This window comes from Callorhinus ursinus, unplaced genomic scaffold, assembly GCF_003265705.2.
Source record: "Callorhinus ursinus isolate GAN/ISIS: 27379988/994484 unplaced genomic scaffold, GSC_fseal_2.0 scaffold32, whole genome shotgun sequence".
Classification (NCBI taxonomy): Eukaryota; Metazoa; Chordata; class Mammalia; order Carnivora; family Otariidae; genus Callorhinus; species Callorhinus ursinus.
This window is the reverse complement of record NW_027397094.1, coordinates 10,870,236-10,885,443: the sequence shown is the minus strand read 5'-3', so window position 1 is coordinate 10,885,443 and position 15,208 is coordinate 10,870,236. Positions and strand designations below refer to the sequence as shown.

Here is a 15,208-nt window from a genome sequence, read left to right as displayed (position 1 = left end):
TAGAGCAGACTAGGTTGTTAGGGGTGTGCATGGGTGTGTAAGTGGTGGTGGGGGAGATGGAACAACAAAAGTTTTGCCTATTCAGAAGCTTAAGCTTTTAACCAGCTTTTGAAAGGTTTATCAAGAGATACAGTTCACCTGTATGTCCTGCAATCAATAGAAACATCTTAGCCCATTGTTTCTTGATGCCAGTCTAATCTTCAGTAGATGATCTGGCTGTGTGTTTATTGGCAAGCTTATTTGAATTATTTTTATAGTTCTTGTTTGTTCATATCAAATCATGGTTAAGCTGATATTAAACTTCTATTATTTATAAGGTCTTTCCCATCTCCTGAAAGGAAAACAGATGAGAGCTAATATTTAACCAGGACCTGTTGATTCTGTGCCTGCTATTGGAGGCAGAATGGAAAGAACAGGGGCTGTAGCATTAGGCAGCTCTGGAATTCTTCCATCTGTTAGTTGTGTGACTTTGGTCAATGTCACTTAAATGTTGCCCTTCTGTCTAACCCAGATCTTAGCTGAGCTGACATTTTATCCTTTGACATATCAACTCAGTGGACCCTTGTCCTCATGCCCTGTGATTTTCTAAGGACTTAAGTTCTCATGGCTGTCCTGGCTCCAGGCCCCTTGGTCTGAGGTTTTGTACTCCTGGCATTTTCAATCCATGTGCGTCTTATTTTTACATATACATATGCCCCCCCACCCGCCTCTTTGCACCACACTGATCCTCGATGTTGGACTTGGCCCTTTTCTTTTTCCCTCAAAACTTAAACGCAACATTTGTACGTGTAGCACATTATGATGAAGGTGTGAGATATTAGCAGAGCTTTGCTCTTAGCCATCCTGTCTGGGAAATTAGTCAGTGGTTACCCTTCTCTAGTATTTATCTCTTTACCTTGTTGCTTTCTTTCTCCTCCTCACCTTCTGGCTGCTTCTTCCTTCTTCTTCCTCACCCCCAAGTGTCTATTCATTTCTTGGGCAGAACAGTTCAGGTCTCTTTTATTCACTTCTTTCCATCCATGACCTCAAGTTCATCTCAGTTTCCACCGCCAAACCACCAAGAGGCTGAGAGGCTTTCCCCTGCACATAGTTCCCTCCTGAACCCGGGGCTAACAGAGGAAGCACTGCCCACCCTTGCAAGGTCACTGAGGTTTGACACCAGTCTCTCCAGTGGGAGCCCTTGTGCTTTCCCTTTCTCCAAGCTGGTTCCATGGGACGGTGGCTGATCCATGTGTATGAAAACACTTCATAAAATGTGAGCCTGGGTAAGAAAGACCGTATGGTTACCGTCATCCCTGTTAACTTTAATTACAGATGTTATGGGACATCCTCCCTCCTCTTTCAATTTCCCACCCATTGATCCCGAGGATCTCTTTACCTTCACAGCTGCCAGAGCGGAAGTGTGTAGTGGCACCGGGGAGCGGTTCCGAATCTTCCGTGCTGAGAAGACCTACGCTGTCAAGGCAGGAAGGTGGTATTTTGAATTCGAGACGGTCACTGCGGGTGACATGAGGGTTGGCTGGAGCAGGCCAGGTTGTCAACCTGATCAAGAGCTTGGCTCTGACGAACGTGCCTTTGCTTTTGATGGCTTCAAGGTAAGTAGACTTTGCTGAGCACCAGACGCTGAAGTTTGTAGGCTCCTGATTTTGTAGGCTGCTGTCTGCTGGGGCATGTACGCCTGTGTGTGCCTCCATTGCCGTCACTCCTCTGGGGGAGGGCAGCAACATTGGGACTTTCTGGAGCACAGCCCCGGAAAAAAAGGTTCCTGGTCCTTGTGATCTCAAAACATTCCCCTCCACACCCCTCCTCCCCCAGTGTAATTCAAGAAGTAAAACATTGCTTCTCCACCGTTATCAAAAAAATGAATCATCTTTGTCGGAAGTGTTAAAAATGCGTATGCTTACTAAAAATGCACACGCTTTGACACAGCAATTCCATAGAAGGAATTTATCCTCGAGCAATAATGGTAGGTGTGTGCATTTAATAGCCATGAGAGTGCTTAAGACAATGTTGTTTAAAGTCACAAAAAGTTTTCATTTTCAATATTATAATTTTTCTTACAGTGGATGGAAGCTGGTCAGGTGCTTGTTCATTATTTACTTAGGCATTATATAAATGTTTAAAAATTATTTTATGTGTAAAAATATTTTAAAATAAAAAATGTATATATGCATCTATCTACAGTAGGATAATGATAGCTATTTTTGACTGATAAAATTATATTTTATTCCTTTATCTTATTTCCTTATTTTCTTTGTGAATTTGCATTCCTTCTCATATGAAGGGAAATGTTATTTTTAATTAAAAAAGGAAAATTAGAAAAATAAGCAATCATGAAGAGATTTGACATTTATACATATCTCGTGTACTGAGGTATGCATGTGTGGGAAAGCATTTCTAGGCTAGAAGTTAATATTGTGTCTTCTGGAACAACTGACCCACTTTGTTTTGAAACACCACATTTCCTAAACGTGTTTTTTACTTCATATGGAAAATTTAACATCTTTGGATACCTGATTCACTGGAATAGATTTTTAAAAAGTACAATGTATTGTGCTTGGGAATAATCATATCACTGCTTTGCATTGGTGACTCTCCCCCCTTACATATCAATTCACAGTGGAGGCGATTCTTAGGAAAAATGAAAAGATTTATCTGACAAAATAATATAACTAATTTTGTACCCATAAATCAGTGGACTATATTTAGAGATTCAAAAGTCTATGTTTGAGATGTATTTATAATATGAGATTTCACCTATGTATACAAGACATTGTTGGCATGTATATTTAATTTTTGACTCATTATTTCAGTAAATGTCTTTTAGGTTTGATCTGAAGCTTTTTTGGTTTTAGTATATACTGAAATGCTTCAAGATTTCTGTTTTGTTAATGTATCAGTGCCATTGGTTCCAACAAATGGAATTTTATTTTGAAAGAGATGAAAATTAGAATGTCATTTCCAATGATAAGTTCTCAGCTTCATTCTCTACTCACAGTTCTTTGTATTTTGGGAAATAGAGAAAAACAACCCATATCCTGGGAAACATTCATTTTAGTGCAAAAAATTAATTTCTAAAGACTTAGAGGGTTTTGTTTTTTTAATAGAAAGTATGTTGGGTTAGATTTTTAGATTAATCGTTTCTCAAAATGATGAAATAGCATTTGGGTCTTTCCTCAAGATTCAATAACATACAATGTTAGTATGAGGGATTCAGAATTCCCAGACACCTCCACGTCAGCTAGGGCATCACACCACACTGATGCGTGTGGTAGAACTCAGTCCTTCCTCCTGCTGTGTTCATAGAAGGAGGTGCTGTGAGTCATGCCAGCAGTGGTGGGTTGGTGGGTGGGTCCTCTTCTCCTGGCTTTTTCTGTGACAGGTGACTCTCTGTCCCTAGGCTCAGCGGTGGCACCAGGGTAATGAGCACTATGGGCGCTCTTGGCAAGCGGGCGATGTGGTGGGGTGCATGGTTGACATGACAGAGCACACCATGATGTTCACGCTGAATGGCGAAATCCTTCTTGATGATTCGGGCTCAGAACTGGCATTCAAGGACTTTGATGTTGGTGATGGTAAGTGTTCTGCATTTGGTGTTGCTTTCAGGTCTGCAGCAGGAATGAGCGAGTGTTGGCTCTCATACTTCATCACCAGCCATCTTTGAGGGTGAACGAGAAGACAAGATGCAGCTGTAAATTGCAAGGTTGCCATATGGCTCATTTGATCAGACCCCCTTGAAATTACTGTAGCAGAAACACCACCTCTACTACTTAGCTAGGATTTCAATAAGGTAGAAATGGCTTTTATGCGTGTGAATAAGAAAATAAATGGCGGGCAAAAGGATAGTTTTCCACAAACGTGAAATTTTCACTTAGAACTTCCCTGTATAATCAACTGCTGATGCTTCTTTCTGTTCATTCATTTCACAAAAATGTAATGAGAACCCACCATGGACCAAGCCCTCTGCCGGATGCTGAGATGATGGAAATTAATAAAATATTGTCCTATTTTTGTGTAGATTACAGTATACGCAGGGAAGTCATTACTGGAATGCTTTCTCTTTAGTAAGGAAACTCTAAATTGCAGAAGCACAACGCGGGGCTCTGAGATGACCTTGAGCAAGGTTGGAAAGGGAAGTTGAAAGCCCTTCGTGAAACAAATGAAAAATGAAAGAGCATTTATTCATCAGAGCCGCACTTCCAGGAAGGTGGCCACTGGCCACGTGGGGTTATTTGATTTCACATTAGTTGAAATGAAATACCGCTAAAATTGAGTTTCCTAGTGGCACTTGTTCCATTTCAAGGACGCAGTGCCCACCTGTGGCTAATGGTAGCCCTCTTGAACAGCACAGATGGAGAACACTTACAGCATCACAGGAAGTTGTATTCGATGGTGTTGCTCTAGAGCATGAAAACAAGACAGTACAAAAATACGGTACAAAGAATTAGTAAAATATTATATAAATACCTCATTTTAAAATGAACTAACACATTTTTTTTCAAAATGGCTTTTGGAGGGGTGCCTGGCTGGCTCAGTTGGTTAAGCGACCAACTCTTGATTTTGATTGGCTCAGGTCGTGGTCTTGGATTTCATGAAGCCCCGTGAGCCCCAGGTACAATGTCATTCATGTCGGGTCCTTGCTCAGCAGGGAGTCTGCTTCTCCCCTCTTTATGCCCCTCCCCCTGCTCATGCGTGCGCTCTCTCTCTCTCTCAAATGGATGAATAAAATCTTAAACAAAAAAAGTCACTGATGCTCAAAAAGTTAGCCCCCTCATTATTTGCGTTAAGTTCTATATTCATTCATTCAATAAGCTTGTAAACAGGTGTGACCATCATTTCTCAAATACAGATTTGCAAAAGTGATAGGAATTCTACTTTTTTTTAAAAGATTGTATTTATCTGAGAGAGAGCATGAGTAGGGGTGTGGGGGGAGAGGGAGAAGCAGACTCCCCAATAAGCAGGGAACTTGATATGGGGCTCTATCTCAGGACCCCAAGATCATGACCTGAGCTGAAGGCAGCCACTTAACTGACTGAGCCACCCAGGCACCCCAGAATTCTACATTTTTATAACTTAATTTCTGCTTTGCACACCCGTATCTCTGGGTAGCAAAACTGGCCCTCCCTGGTCTCCCTTTCTGTGGGATTGTCTTTATGAGTGTTAATGTATCAGGGGAAGGTGGGAGAGGGGCTTTTTCTGTGGGTTCTGTCTGTATTGATAGAGGTGACCTGAGCTTTTATTTTTTTAATTCGTTGTTATTTAAAAATTGTTGTATACTGTGCCTTCCTTCATTGGAAGGAAATGACTGTGTGAGTTCTGTTTGCTTAATTAATGCCACGTAGATTCAGAGAATGATGTTAGAATTATAAACAACACGGAATGCCCATCCATACTATTTAAGCACATGACAAAGTTAATGCTTGCAGCGCTGTTGCAAAGACCAGTCAGTCACATCGTGGAGGTGAAATAGACTCTGAGCGAGTCTGTCTGGTACAGTCTTATAAACAATGTTTTTGACTTTACACTTCACAGAATTTTTAAGATTTAAAAAATTGACTTGAAACTTATTTTGATACCTCTGTTATAGAGTTAATATAGCATTCTGATGAATTGCCTGAAAATTTTATGGTACGTATTGTTGGGCTTTTGTTGGAGGTGCTGGGGAGGTATCTTTTTGGTCTCCAAGGCAGGTTATTATTTTCACATAGCCATGATCATTTGCAATTAACTTTATAGAGGCCACTCATAATTCTAAATCTTCTTCCATAAAATGGAGTTTATCCAGGCCTGTGACTTGAAAATGCTTTTTGGAGTGGAATTTTCCATTTCCCTCTCAATTAACTTTACACAGCTTACTGAAAAATAAGAAATTCGAGGGGCCTGCTCTGGGTGTAACTAACGGGAGGCCTTGAGACGGGCTCCTTCATTTCCCCATCACCACTGAGTGACAGCCCTCGAGACAACGGGGGCACAAAAGAGCAAGTATGAAAAGCCACAGGGATATGCTGTTGTTGCTAAAGTACTACAAAGGCCATCCCTGGAGCCAGTCTACTCAGAGGGATAGTGAAGAGGAACTTGAGCACGTGTAATGCAGCCTCAAGCACTCCTCTTCATCAGGAATCACTTAGACATGTATGTAATTCTCCCAGTCCCTATGCAGTTTACTAATCAGGAGTCATTTTTATCACACACCATGTTGCCTATAGCAGTTGACATTCTCATACCATTACCCACAGTGTTCTCATAGCCAGTCAGGCTATGACCTCTGTCCCTTAGCAAGAACCTGAAAGGAGTTTTGACTTAACCTAGTGTATCTTAGTAAAGCCAAAGATGATTATCCCAAATCAAATTTGGGACTAAAGCTTTTTTTTTTCTTTTAAAGTAATCATTTTTATACGGAGCATTTCTTGATATACTTCCTCAAGAGCACAGTGGAGGTGATTCTTACCATGTTAGGTGGGGGAACAAGAGCAGAGCCTAGTAGAGATTGGAGATATATATATCTCCATGGAGATATAGATATATATGTATATCCATTGATCTTACCACATAGTTCTTTTGATTGCTTTAATAACCAGTGTATATATGTTTGAGTTCACTGTCTCTGTAGCAATAAGGAAGAATTATGATGATGGTAAAACATGCCAAATCAAGCATGGCAAGATGTAAGGAGAATTTAAATATAGAACACTTACAAAATCTTTAGTACTTTAGCAACTACGGTACAGTCCTGTGCTAAGAAATCTGTTGTTGTTAAAAAAAAAAAAAAAGTGTTGTAGTAAATTCTTTTTTAAACTTGTGATATGACAAGAAACAAAATTGGAAGTGATGAGAATTGGAATAAAGGGAACAATACAGGGAACAACAAATCTATCATTATTTGCAGATAATGTAATTATTTGCAGAGAAAACTGTAAAGAATCTATAGACGTTACTAGGAATAATTGAAGCATTTAGCAAGTTAGCATGTCTATGCTAGAGGCAACCTTGAAACTAAATTAAGGAGAAGATAGCCTTCACAGTAACATCAGGTACTTGCAGTAACTAGTTATCACTCTAACAGAAGGTGTAGAATGCCTTTACAGAGAAAATCATTAAACTTTATTGAGAGAATAACTTTATTAAGAGATTCATCATATATGGTCAGCTGATCTTTGACAAAGATACCAAGACTACATATGGGAAATGGATAGTCTGTTTAATAACTAGTGTTGGGAAAACTGGATATCCACACATAAAAAAAGCAATTGGACCTTTTATCCAATTTTGGACCATATGCAATGTTTTTGTGACTATACACAAAAATCAACTCAAAATGGACTAAAGACTTCATAAGACCTGAAAGTAAAATTACGAGGAGAAACATAGGGGAAAAGCTGTTTGACAGTTGCCTTAGCAATGATTTTTTGGATGACACCAAAAGTAGTCAAGTAAAGAAAAAATGCATAAGTGAAATTACATCAAATTAAAAACCTTTTGCACAAGAAAGGATACCATCAATACAATGAAAAGGCAACCTGATCGTGGATCACATCAAAAACTAATGATGTATTGTATGGTGACTAACATAACATAATAAAATTTAAAAAAAAAGGCAACCTGTGGAATGGGAAAAAAATATTTGCAAGCCACATATCTGATAAAAAGTAATTTTCAAAATATATTTGCAACTCATTGGCAAAAACAACAAATAACCTATTAAAAAAAAATGGACAAAGGAACTGAATAGATTTTTCTCCAAAGAAGACCTACAAGTGGCCAACAGTTATATGGAAAGGTGCTCAACATCACTCATCACCAGGGAAACGCAAATCAGCAACATAATGAGATATCACTTCACACCTGTCAGATGGCTATGATAAAAAAAAAAAAAAAAGGGAAGTGTTGTTGAGGGTGTGAAGAAAAGGAAACCCTCATATACTGTTGGTGGGAATGTCAACTGGTACGTTGCAGGATTATTCATAATAAGGAAATAATCTAAGTGTCTTTTGACAGATGAATGAATAAAGAAAATGTGAAATATACATACAATGGACTATTACTCAGCCTTAAAAAATAGAAGTGGATTCTGCCATTTGTGACAATATGGATAGCTGGAGGACATTATACTAAGTGAAATAAGCCAGATACAGAAGGACAAATACTAAGTACTACACGATACATGTGGATGATGAATCTAAAATAGCCATAGAAGCAGAGAGTAGAATGGTGGCTGCCAGGGGCTGAGGAAAGGGAGAAATAGAAAAGTATTAATCAAAGGGTACAAATCTTCAGTTATACAGGATGAGTAAGTCCTAGAGAGCTCCTGCCTTTAGTTAACTATAGGCCTGAATTACAATGCCTAAAATTTTGCAAAGGCAGATGTTAAGTGTTCTTATTGTACACCCCCCCACACATTAATAATGATAGTGATAAAAATAAGAGGGCAGGGGTAAGATTTCGGAGATAACTGATAGGTTTATGGTGTAGATTGTGATGATTTCATGGGCGTATACTTATCTCTGAACTCATCAAGTTGTGCATACTAAGTGTGTACAGACTTTGATATGTCCATCATAACTTAATAAAATAGTTTAAAAAAGATTTATTACTCAATAAATGAGAGCTCTGTTATGTTCAGAGAGAAAACAATAGCCTTAAGATATTAATTCTTCCAACATTGTGCTTTGTCCATTAAAGTCTCAAGGAGTTTCTCATGGGGCTTAAGAAAATGTTTCCAAAAAGTATATGAGAGAGTAAAACACTAAAAATCTCTAGATTACTTATGATAAAGAAGAGCAAGGATAGGGTATATGTTCTGTTGTATTTATTTTGAAGGATAAAATAAGGATTTTTTTAAGATTGATTTATTTTGGAGAGAGAGCACGCGCATGCATGTGCATGCATGCAGGGGGCTGGAGGGGCAGAGGGAGAGAGAGAGAGAGAGAGAATCTTAAGCAGACTCTACACTGAGCACAGAGCGGGATGCAGGGTTCAATTTCACGACCCTGAGATCATGGCCTGAGCTGAACCCAAGAGTCGGATTCTTAACCGACTGAGCCCCCCAGGCTCCCCAATAAGGATTTATTTTGAAGCTGTAATCATTAAGAGAGAGTAGTATTTGTGCAGAGATAGGCAATGAATCAAGAGGATAAAGTAGAGAGGATGGAATAACCCAGCAGCCCACGTGAGGAACCTTCTAATGTGATGGATGCCATTGTCAGGGTGGTGGGGGAAAGTGAGTTTGAGATAAATGGGATTTGAATGAAAAGATGAGATTGGATTATTTCCTCACACCATAAATGGACTGAGGTCTTAAATGTCAAAAATAAAACTTTGCAGTTCTTGGTAGGAAATAGAGGGAAATCTTTTTAGACGATGGCGTGGGAAACTTTTATTTTAGAGTAGAACAAACAAATGTAAACAAAACCCAGTGACTATAAAAGACTGGTAAACCCATCTACACAAACTTAAGAACTTTCATTTAAAGAACAACCAAAAAAACCTTAAAGGGAATGAAAAAAAAACCAAACAATTTAGTAGTAGGGTCAGGGAACCCAAATGCAATGTAAACAACTGAAAACAATGTTATTGTTAGGAAAAACATAAAGAACTGAAATCACTAAGAAAAAGGAAGAAAAGCCATGAGTAGACATCTTGTAGAAGAAATTCAGATGGACAATAAACATTTGAGGAACTATTTGTTATTGTTAATGATCAGGGAAATGTAAACCATGATTAGATGCTATTTTAGATCCATTCTGCTGGCAAAAATTTTTTAGAGATTGGGCAATACCGAGCATTGGCTTTCCATTGAACCCCTTTCCATTGCTCTTAGGAGTGCACATGGTGCTCTCACTTAAAAAACAAAACAAAACAAAAAAACCACTTGACAGTATCTCTGAAAGTTGAATATTTACCTCCCAATGGCCCAGAAATTCTATCCCAGTTTCCCCAGTGACCTTTGTATATCTTGACAGCAGGAGACATGAACAAGAATGTGCATAGGAACACTGCTTATGGCAGCCAAAGCCAGGAAGCCATCCAATGCACACCTGCCGGAGAGTGCATGAATAAACGGGGAAGCTGCAGAGACAGGTGGCATAGGAATATTTCAAGGTGAGAAGTAAGTCCTGAAAGGTAACTACGGTAGGCAGACCGTGCCCCCAAAAGATGTCCATGTCCTTCTCCCTAAAACCAGTCAATACATGACCTTACGTAGCAAAGGGATTTTGCAGATGTGATTAAGATAAGGATCTTGAGTTTGGAAGATTGTCCTGGATTTTCTGGGTGGTTCCAGTGTAATCACAAAGGTCCTTTTAAGAGAGAGGCTGGCTGAGTCATATTCCATGGTATAGATGGACCACATCTTCATCCATTCATCTGCTGAAGGGCATCTCAGCTCTTTCCACAGTTTGGCCATTGTGGACATTGCTGCTATGAACATTGGGGTGCATATGGCCCTCCTTTTTACTACATCTGTGTCTTTGGGGTAAATACCCAAGAGTGCAATTGCTGGGTCATAGGGTAGCTCTGTTTTTAAATTTTTGAGGAACCTCCACACTGTTTTCCAAAGTGGCTGTACCAACTTGCATTCCCACCAACAGTGTAAGAGGAAAACAATGGATCGTGGAACACCACATCAAAGACTAATGATGTATGGTGACTAACGTAACATAATAAAATTAAAAAAAGAAAAAGAGAGAGGCTGGAGTTAGCTGGGGGGGGGGCACAAGAGAGAGAAGGAGAGATTTGAAGATGCTGGTTCTGAAGGAGTAAGGAGTGAGGGAAGATAGGAAGCCTCTAGAAGCTGGAAAGGGCAGGGACCAGACTCTTCCCAGAGTCCAGAGTCCCTAGAAGGAACACAAGCCCTGTGGACACCTGCTAGCCCAGGAAAATCCATTTTGGACTTCTGGCCTTCAGAAATACAAGCTAATAAATTGGTTTTGTCTTAAGCCACTAAATTTGTGGTGTTTTGTTAAAAAGCAATAGGAAATGAATACAAGAATCACACAGGATGTTACCATTTTTGTAAAAGTTACATACAACCCAAACTTTCAAAGTATGTTTTATTTTATTATTATTTTTAAAGATTTTGTTCATTTATTTGAGAGAGACTCAGAGCCAGAGAGAGAGAGAGAGAGAGAGCAAGCGCACACACAGAGGGAGAGGCAGAGAGAGAAGCAGACTCCCCGCGGAGCAGGGAGCCCAATGCGGGGCTCGATCCCAGGACCCTGAGATCATGACCTGAGCAGAAGGCAGACGCTTACCCGACTGAGCCACCCAGGTTCCCCCAAAGTATATTTTTAAAGTACATATAAAGAAAGTAAGAGAGTGCTGATTTTAGGATTTGGGGTGATGGTTTTTTTTCAGGTGGAGGGAGGCAGGGAGATGGGAAAATCAGCGTAATATGGTTAGATGTATGCTATCATTAAGGCTCTAGGTTTTCCTTTGGGTGGTGGGTTAGCAAATGCTTATTGCAGTATCTAAAAAGTTCCAACTAAAGAACGAAGCAAAAGCAGGTCATGATGAGAGTGTGTCAGGAACAACAGTTTGTAATTAATCCACCTTCCCCTTCTGTGCACTTGAGATTCTTAACAAAGAAATAAGATTCATGAGCATGTCTGTAGAGCTTTGGGGAATGATCTAGTAGAGAGGGAGAAATTGATGGTAAAAGTCTGAGAGACGATATTAATGGAAGTTCCTGGTAAGGTGAAGCGGGTGTGATCTCCAGCACAAAGAAGAATTTTTCCTCTTACAGCAGTGAAAGTAAGGGTCTGGATATAAGGAATAGTAATGGTCTGTGTCTTATGAGCACAGTGCCTCACGTTTGCAGGTGAGCCCTCCAAGCAAAATGAATGGTGTCGTATTTCCCACAGTCCCAAATTTCTTTGCTTTTTTTCCATCTCCCTCAACTCCCTAATATTTGGTCGTCTTGTGTCCTACCTCTTACCTTGTTGCTTCCTTCTCTGGAATCCTATCTCTGGGGAGAGGTCTCCACAGAGAAAACTTTTCTTTTTTTTTCTTAAAGATTTTATTTATTTATTTGACGGAGAGAGAGACACAGCGAGAGAGGGAACACAAGCAGGGGGAGTGGGAGAGGGGGAAGCAGGCTTCTGCCTAGCAGGGAGCCTGATGTGGGGCTCGATCCCAGAACCCTGGGATGGAGCCCGATGTGGGGCTCGATCCCAGGACTCTGGGATCATGACCTGAGCCAGGGGCAGATGCCTAACGATGGAGCCATCCAGGTGCCTGAGAAAACTTTTCAAAAGATTCCTGAACAGGAATTCTAATGATGCGTCACCCCTTTGGGGGAGGTTTCTCTCTTTGAAATCTCTTCTCCCATTCTGCAGTTTTGGTGAGGTAGTGGGAATGGGGTGTTCCTCCCCTGCCCTCCATTCTTAGGGTCAGTCTGAGGCCACCTCAGGGAGGGAAGAGCCCTTCATTGAATGCTCAAAGCTGCTTCCGGCCTCAGGGAAAAATGACCTTTTCTTTGGTGAGCTTTTGGGGTGGTGTTATCTCTTGCTTTTTGGTACCATCAGAATGGCAAACTCTAAAAGCCTGATATTTTGTTTATTAGCCTGGAGAAAAGAAGCCAGGAAGACGAGACGGTGGCTTTTTCTCTAGGTCTCTGGAGAAGCTGAAGGAAATCTTGTGGTTCATGCATGATGTAACTCAGTACCCCGATTTAAAAACAGAATCTTAGTCCCAAATACCAGCTCATAGCAAATGGTACTTTTTATTAGTCCTGTGCCCTCTTCCCTGCCTTATGAGGATAATTTATTACTTAAAAGCGCACTCATAGGACAAATTTCCATAGGTCAAAACTAATTATCGCTAATTTCAATTGGAATAATATGGATGCATCCCTGAGCCTCCCAATTAAACCTCATTTATACTAAAGCAGTATCAAATCCCCCTAAAATTATGTGGGTAGTAAACATAGTTATACCCTAACTTAAAAGGCATTCCCTCCTTTCTTTGTTCTTTAGTTTGGTTGTCAACCAGCTCTACTCAGTCACTTTCTTAATTGTCACATACTATAAATTTCAGATTCCCTCGCAAAATATAGATGTAAAGAAAAATATAAATGTAAGAAAAGCAAAACAAAATAGCAAAAATAAAGCCAAAAAGGAAACAAAGACAAAGAAACAGTGGTGAAACATGCAAACGGTATGACATTTCCCTGACACACTGATGGTGTACAGAATTTTCTCTAATACATAACTCATGGCCCTCACTTACTTGAAAGGAGAACCTATATAATATGAGCCAATTCTTACTACCATGAAGATGAATGCATGTCTTCTGCTGGGGCTTGCTACCTCCTGAAGCATATGAAAAATCAGCTAGGCTTACTTAAAAAAAAAGAAGAAGAAATGCCTTGTGTGAGTATTAAATGAAATTCTTCCTAGAGTTCAGATTCTTCTGATCCAGGGTTTCCTTCGGGGTTCCTTGAGGCCCAGCAAGCATGGGTTCAGAGAGGTGTCTGCTGGTGAATACGGCATTCTGAATTCAACCACGTCTCGATCCCACCTGTTATGGCCTGAATTGTACACCCCACCCAGACTCATACGTTGAAGCCCTAACCCCCTAATGTGAGTGTATTTGGGCCTTTAAAGAAATCGTTAAGGTTAGATGAGTTCATAAGGGTCAGGCCCTAATCAGGGATGACTGGTCCTTATGAGAAGATGAAGAGACACCAGGAGTGCCCATGCACAGAGGAAAGGCCATGGGAAGGCAGCCATCCCCAAGCCATGAGAGAGGCTTCCAGAGAAACCAAACCCATGGACACCCTGATCTTGGACTTTCTGTCTCCAGAAATGTGAGAAGAAATTTCTGTTGTTTAACCCACCTAGTCGGGGATTTTGTTATATGGAACCCCGAGGAAACTGATAAACTGCCCCCCCCCCCGCACATGTCCCCTGCTAACCTAGTAGCACTCATGATTTATGTGCGGAGCCTTCTGTCACCAGTGGTTTGAAGAGCTAATCATAACCCTTGATTTAAAGCAAGGAAGAGAGTCGTTTAAAATCTTGCCATATGGTGAAGGAATAGTTATTTTGTCTGGAGATTACCTGCCTTTGACAGAGTTGGCTGTAGGTACATTATCTTGTGTTGTGTAAAGGCCTCATTGTGCTGGAGCTTTTTCAACCTCCTCGGCTCTTCTGTAAGTAGAGATCAGCTCAGGGCCCTCAGGTTCTACATCTGTAATGATTATAACCAAATCCAGAACTGATGCTTGTGATGCTCTGTCTGCCACCTGGAAGGACAGCGAGCAAAACTGAACTCCAGGGGCTTAGACTGCATGGAATTCCTTTCCACGGGAGCAAAAAAACAGAAGAATATTGTTGTAATTAAAGTAATGGCGTAGCTTTAGGCTGAAAAGCCCTCTAAGGAAAAAGGGAACCATAACCTTCCATTACTGATTTTATCATCCTACCTTTAAAAAAGAAAGAAGGAAACAAACAAGAGCATGGAACCTGCAGACTAACATATTCTTTTTTATGCTCGTTGAAATATTGCAACAGTTTAACCACTTCATGGATACAGATTTAGAAGGTTTTTTTTTATTTTTTTAAAGATTTTTATTTATTGAGAGAGAGAGAATGGTAGAGAGAGAGCACGAGAGGGAAGAAGGTCAGAGGGAGAGGCAGACCCCCCGCCGAGCAGGGAGCCCGATGCGGGACTCGATCCTGGGACTCCAGGATCATGACCTGAGCTGAAGGCAGTCGCTTAACCAACTGAGCCACCCAGGCACCCTAGAAGGTTTTCAACATGACATAAAGTTAAGAGTAGCAGAAGGACGGACAGTCCCAGATCCCCGCCTTCCAGCTCGCCCAGGACATCTGTCCTTCCTGTAACAAGTGTCACTGTGAAACCTGCCGTTGATACAGACCTCAGATGCACGTCTGTATCCCACCTGGGACAGTAACTTATTAAGGATATCCCTAATTAAAAATTAGCACTTGCTGAGAGAAGAAGTCAAGACTGTGAGTCACTGCAGTGGGGCCATCCAAACAGCCCCAAAATTGTGTTGGGACACTGGATATTTTGAGTGACGATAAAGGCAGTTAGTTATAAAGTGGTAGACAAATTCTAGAGTCTGAAGATGTTGGGAACTGGCATAATCCATTTCATAGTTTCATCTAGAATCAGAAAAGAGAGATTCTAGAAATTCTTTGGACTTCTCCAGGAAGAAAACTCTTAAATATGTATGACTTTAACA

The 15,208-nt window shown here is 40.5% G+C and overlaps 1 protein-coding gene across 1 annotated transcript in view; it reads left to right on the top strand.

Annotated features, from left to right (window-relative positions):
• The window catches only part of RYR2 (ryanodine receptor 2), a 728,853-nt gene that overhangs the window by 475,327 nt on the left and 238,318 nt on the right, over positions 1 to 15,208 (top strand). Inside the window, exons 28-29 of the mRNA XM_073878937.1 lie at positions 1,387 to 1,595; positions 3,401 to 3,575. Coding sequence (XP_073735038.1) covers positions 1,387 to 1,595; positions 3,401 to 3,575 — 384 coding nt within the window. The remainder of the gene's footprint in view (positions 1 to 1,386; positions 1,596 to 3,400; positions 3,576 to 15,208) is intronic.